Source organism: Pongo abelii, chromosome 12, assembly GCF_028885655.2.
Source record: "Pongo abelii isolate AG06213 chromosome 12, NHGRI_mPonAbe1-v2.0_pri, whole genome shotgun sequence".
Classification (NCBI taxonomy): domain Eukaryota; kingdom Metazoa; phylum Chordata; class Mammalia; order Primates; family Hominidae; genus Pongo; species Pongo abelii.
This window is the reverse complement of record NC_071997.2, coordinates 100,383,213-100,389,212: the sequence shown is the minus strand read 5'-3', so window position 1 is coordinate 100,389,212 and position 6,000 is coordinate 100,383,213. Positions and strand designations below refer to the sequence as shown.

Genomic DNA, 6,000 nt, shown 5'->3' with positions numbered 1-6,000 from the left:
GGGAACGGTCAGGGCGCAACTGGAACCGCTGCAAAAGGCCTCCGGGCGTACCGAACAGGTCGCAAGGGCGGGGGTCCCCACCTAGCGGAAATGCACGGAGGCCAACCCCTCCCCCTGCACCCGCGATGAGCGGGGTGGACTCGGCAGCCGCCACTCCCTAGGCTCACAGGAAGAAACCGGGACGTTGCGGACGCGGAGCTGGCCAGACCCGTGGCGCGTGGCACGCGCGAGCCCTCCCGCGCATGCTCCACCCGCCGGCCTCAAGCCCTTGCCCCGGGCCCCGCCTCCCTCCCTGCTTCTCCCCCTCCCCCGTCAGCCTCCCTCCGAGTTTGGCCCCTCCGGCCGGGCGATCGACGTTCCGCGTGCGTACGGGCGCCTGACTTCACTTCCGGCTAACGCGCTCCGCTTGCCCCCTGGCCCCGGATGGTGACTGGCGGTGGTGCTGCACCTCCCGGGACTGTCACTGAGCCGCTTCCCAGTGTGATTGTGCTGAGCGCAGGCCGGAAGATGGCGGCTGCGGCTGCGGCGGCCTCGGGCCCCGGCTGCTCCTCGGCGGCGGGGGCGGGGGCGGCCGGGGTCTCAGAGTGGCTGGTGCTGCGGGACGGCTGCATGCACTGCGACGCCGACGGGCTGCACAGCCTGTCCTATCACCCTGCGCTCAACGCCATCCTGGCCGTCACTAGCCGCGGGACCATCAAAGTCATCGACGGCACCTCGGGGGCCACACTGCAGGCCTCGGCGCTCAGTGGTGAGTCTGCCGCACGCCGGGCGGGCGCGAAGCCGGGGAAAGAAGCCGTCCAGCCCCGGGGCTCGGCCTCGCGACTCGGGGAAGCGAGGTGGCGAGAGGGCAGGGCTAGGGGTTCGGGCCCGGCCGTGAAGGGAGGCCCGGAAGCTGATGGAGGGGGACTTTAGGACTTGGCTTTTTCAGCGGCTGCAGCTGGGAGGAAAGACCGGCGAGTCAGGGAGTGGTGGGAGGGGAGTTGCCTTTCGGGCCTGGAGCGTCCGGTCTGGCTTGGTCCTCCGCGAGAGGTGAGGAGGCCTCGGAGCTTGACACCGGAGGAAGCGAGGCCCGGGTAGGCCCTGGAGAGGCTGTCGGTCCTGCGTCCGGTTAGATGAGAACGGAAGGCTGGAAGGGTTGACCCCGGGCGGAGAGGCTGGTGGCCGGAGGCGAGGGGCGGGGAGCGTCTGAGCCGGCACCCAAGCCCTCCCTTGTGGGAGAGGAGCCGGCGGTCTGCTGTTCTCAGGTCCCGCAGGTGCGGGGACAGACCGCGGGCTGTGCGCCCAGGGTGGGGGTGGGGGTGGGGGTGGGGGTGGGGGTGGGGGTGGGGGTGGGGTGGGCCAGGGTGGGGGTGGGGAGGGAAGTAGGCGGGCCAGCTGCCTGAACTGCTTGGTCGACGACTGTAGGACTCTGCGGACGCCGAAGACGACTAGACCTGGTCCCCTTGCTCGGGGCTTCCAACTTCTACGCCCCAGTGACGAGAAAGTCAGCACCTGTGATGTATGAAATAGATTCCTTTGGGTTTGTAACTTCAGGCCGTCTCTACTCTTTTTCCCACAGCGAGCCGAAAATTGGGATTTGAAGGTGTGTCTGAGTCTCACCATTGGAGGAGAGCACTTGTGGGTGGCGTAAACCTTGGTCCAGGGACGGGACTTTTAGATGCGTGAGGTGTATGCTCAGTGGACGGACTGGAGTGGTTTTGGAATGGTCTTGGCTGAGTTACATTTGGCGGAGATGACATTTCATTTGTGGTTAAATGATGGGTGGCTTAATTTGGATGTTGTAGGTTAAGATTGAAAAGTTAGTATATGAGTGAATTGGACTCCTGCATAGAGATATAATGTATACAACTGTCTGCGTTTAGCCAAGTGGAAGTGGTTATGTGGTCAACCAATTCACTTGTATTTTAACGTAGACAAACAAGGAAAAGTTTACTATGTGAGTAATAAGGCATTTGTAAGAGTAAATGGCAATTTAGGGATGCAAACGTGAAATTAGACATGTTAATTATTGTTGATGTGAGAGTTGTGAAAGAATTGGATTATGTATAGTTTCAGGTTATAAACCTGGAACATATCAAAGAGAAAGTTTTGGGAGGTGGGTTTGTAATTTTTTCTTTTCTTGGCTTAGGTAAATGATGGGGTGGCCCAGATGTAGCAGTGAACAGTTACTGCAACTTGGACATAATGGCTTGTCACTGTGTGTAAGAGGGAGATGCTCATTAGTAATTGGATGTCTTTCTTTTTAAAAGTCATTTAAAAATATTTCAAGTATGAAAAGGTATGAAGAGTAATTACAGTGAACACCATGCATCCCCAACTCAGGTTAAGAAATAAAACTTTACAAATAGAATTAAAATCTCAGCTGAATCTCTCCTGGACTGCATTCGTCCAATCCTCCCTCTTCATAAACGTTATCTTTAATTTGATTTTATCCTTTTCATACATGTCTACACTTTTTAGTACATGTTTCTATCTTGAAGATGTAGTATTTTTGTGATTTTTAACTTGGAATAAGTGGTATCATATGTACTAGGATTTCTAAAGAAAGTCATTAACAAAAGTATTCAAGTGTTTTGGATAGAAAGAGGAATTTTATGGGGTGCTTTTTATGTCTGGAGGCCATGTTTGAGAATAATAATGTGTGTCAGGATTTGTTGGTTGGGGAAATTGGACATATATTTATGTGCCTGTACATGAAAGGGAAGACAATATTCACTTTAGTGGTGGATTACTAAAGAGGAGGGTTTTAGGTGTATAACATGAAGGTGTAGGTAGATAAGTAAAACATAGCGTTGATTTGGGATAACAGGTTTTGTTGGGGCATTTGTTGATTAGAAGAGTTTGGGATTGGATACAATTGCAGGTCCCCATGCATGAAGATTGAGTATGTGAATTAAAATATGTAGAAGGGTTTATAGTGAACGGAATGAAGGATTACAGAAAAACTTTGAAAGTTAACAATGGATGCATTCTGAAACATTTTCATACATGAGAAGTGAAATTTCTTATTATTTGTAAAATTTATTTGTATTTGTAGAGATGGGGTTTTGCTGTGTTGCCCAGGCTGGTCTTGAACTTCTGGCCTCAAATGATCCTCCCACCTCAGCCTCCCAAAGTGCTGGTATTACAGGCATGAGCTGTCCCACCTGGCCAGAAGTTTGTTATTAATAATAGTTATCAGAGGTTGTATAGGGTCCTATTTGCCCCAGTTCAGATGATTGAGGAGGGAATGCTGCATTTTATGTTTTACTTGGAATCTGCAGGTATTTAGTAAGTTTGCTTTTAATGATTAATAGAGGGTGACAGCCCTATAAATAGAGTAGAGAGAAGATGCCAGTAGCGATCATGGTCCTAACATAATCCCTCTTTCCCGTTTATGGGCAATGGGCCACTTTCTTTTCTACCGCAGAGGAAAGACATCTGTGTCTGAGGGGATAAAGACTAGGTGATACAGTAATAGGTCTTATGGATGCCTGGGGTTCAGTTTATAGGGTTATGGGTTGCCTGTAGGTTTGAAATTGAAGGATGGGAACAGGACTTGTATGTATATGTATTGAGTGGCAAAGACAGTGAATTTTTAACTGTGACTACTAGTATATGTCTTTATATTACCTGTATCTGATATAAAATGTTTATACAGTTTAACTGGATTAAGAGCTATCAGTATATACACAGGCTGGGTAAGTATTTGCTCCCTGTCATTATTTAAGAGTGAAGGTTTTTGAGGCTCTGAGCTGCACGATCTGGCCTTTACTAGTCTCTCTAGTCTTGTATCCTTATTTATAAGTTTTGTGAAATGGTCCATTTAATTCTCTTTCCTAACTACAGTAGTTTTGTTCTTTCTTGGAATGCACCAGTTCGCTCCAGTCATTTAGCTAAGTCTTAGTCATTTTCAAGACCTAGAGCGTATCTTAACTTCCTGATCCCTTTAGCCAGAAATGACTGAAGCCCTAAGCACACATTGTCCTATTAGTGTCCATTTTAGTAATCTGACAGCTTACTATTTTGTGGTATTTTTTCAACCATCTTGAACTATTTAAATTCCATTTCATTTAGCTTTTTGTAAATATATGAGGTCTGTCTCATATTTCAAGCTCCTTTTGGGGAGGTACTTTATTTGTTTATATATCCCTTCCCCAGGATGTCTAGTATACAGTGTGTGTGTATGTGTGTGTGTATGTATATATTTATTTATTATTATTGTTTCTTTGGCAGAGTGTCACTCTGTGGCCCAGGCTGGAGTGCAGTGATGCGATCTCGGCTCACTGTAACCTCTGCCTCCTGGGCTCAGGCGATCCTCCTGCCTCACCCTCCCGAATAGCTGGAATTACAGGTACACACCACCATACGTGGCTAATTTAAAAAAAAAAAAAATTTTTTTTTTAGTAGAGACAGGGTTTTACCATGTTGGCCAGGCTGGTCTCGAACTCGACCTCAAGTGATCTGCCCACCTTGGACTCCCAAAGTGTTGGGATTACAGGTGTGGGCCACTGTGCCCAGCCCTAATATATACAGTATAAACTCGAGTATTTTTGATTTGATGCATATATAACAATGAGTATATTAGTACTTCCTTATATACTAATTGCTAAATAAACACATTCCTTGACTTTTTTTTTTGTTTAAATATACGTTTCTTTTTTAGAGCAGTTTTAGGTTAACAACAAAAATTGAGCAGAAAGTACAGACAGTTCCCATATACCCTCTATCTCCATGCACATACAGCCTCCCACCCATCAGTATTCTGCACCAGAGTGGTATGTTACCATCCGTGAACTTAGCACTAACAGTCATCATCTCCCAAAGTCCATAGTTTACATTAGGATTTACTCTTGGTGTTGTACAATCTGTGGGTTTGGACAGTGTATAGTGACATGTATCCATCATTGTACTATCATAAAGAATAGTTTCACTACCCTAAAAATCCCCTGCTCTGCCTATTCATCCTTCCCTTCCTTTTCCCCCCAACTGTTCCCTCCCCTCTCCCTGCTGGCAACCACTGATCTTTTTACTGTCTTCATAGTGTTGCCTTATTCAGAATGTCATAGTTGTATTTGTACCGTTTGTAGACTTTTTAAATTGCCTTCTTTATCTATATGCATTTACAGTTCTTCCTTGTCTTTTCATGGCTTGATAGCTCATTCCTTTTTAGCGCTAAATAATATTCCATTGTCTGGATGTAGCACAGTTTATCCATTCACATACTGGAGGACATCTTGCTGGCTTCCATGTTTTGGCAATTATGAATAAACCTGCTGTAAACATGTGCAGGTTTTTGTGTAGACATAAGTTTTCAAATCATTTGGGTAAATACTAAGGAGCTCAATTGCTGGGTTGCATGTGAGAGTATGTTTACTTTTGTAAGAAACTGACAGACTCTTAGTGGTTGTGTACCATTTTGTATTCCCATCAGCAATGAATGTTCTACTTCCTCACCAGCATTTGGGGGTTTTATATTTTGGCCATTTTAGTAGTTGTGTAGTGGTATCTCCTTTTTTAAAATTGTAATTTCCTAATGACGTGATGTTGAGCATCTTTTCATGTGCTCATTTGTCTCTTTTTATATGTTTATTTGCTGACTTTGGTTTTTTTTTTTTGAGACAGAGTCTTGCTCTGTCGCCCAGGCTGGAGTGCAGTGGTGCGATCTTGGCTCACTGCAAGCTCTGCCTCCTGGGTTCATACCATTCTCCTGCCTCAGCCTCCCAACTAGCTGGGACTACAGGCGCCCGCCACCAGACCCGGCTAATTTTTTTTTTGTATTTTTAGTAGAGATGGGGTTTTACCATGTTAGCCAGGATGGTCTCGATCTCTTGACCTCGTGATCCGCCTGCCTTGGCCTCCCAAAGTGCTGGGATTACAGGCATGAGCTACCGCACCCGGCCTGACTTTGGGTTTTAAAAATAAAAAAGCTACACACCACTTGACCATACTGTTCATATTACTAGATATGTCCTTCACCCTAGCTATTGTTTGTTCATGAAATTTAGCATAATAGTTAGA

At 46.7% G+C, this 6,000-nt stretch overlaps 1 protein-coding gene across 21 annotated transcripts in view; it reads left to right on the top strand.

Moving 5' to 3' along the window:
* Positions 1-405: 405 nt before the first annotated feature.
* BIRC6 (baculoviral IAP repeat containing 6) overlaps positions 406-6,000 on the top strand; it is a 258,994-nt gene continuing 253,399 nt past the window's right edge. For all 21 annotated transcript variants that reach the window (XR_002913821.2, XM_063713739.1, XM_063713738.1 and 18 more), the window contains exon 1: positions 406-748. Coding sequence is in view for 20 of the 21 variants with exons in the window: in XM_063713739.1 (XP_063569809.1) it covers positions 424-748 (325 nt within the window). In the remaining variant the exon portion in view is untranslated. The remainder of the gene's footprint in view (positions 749-6,000) is intronic.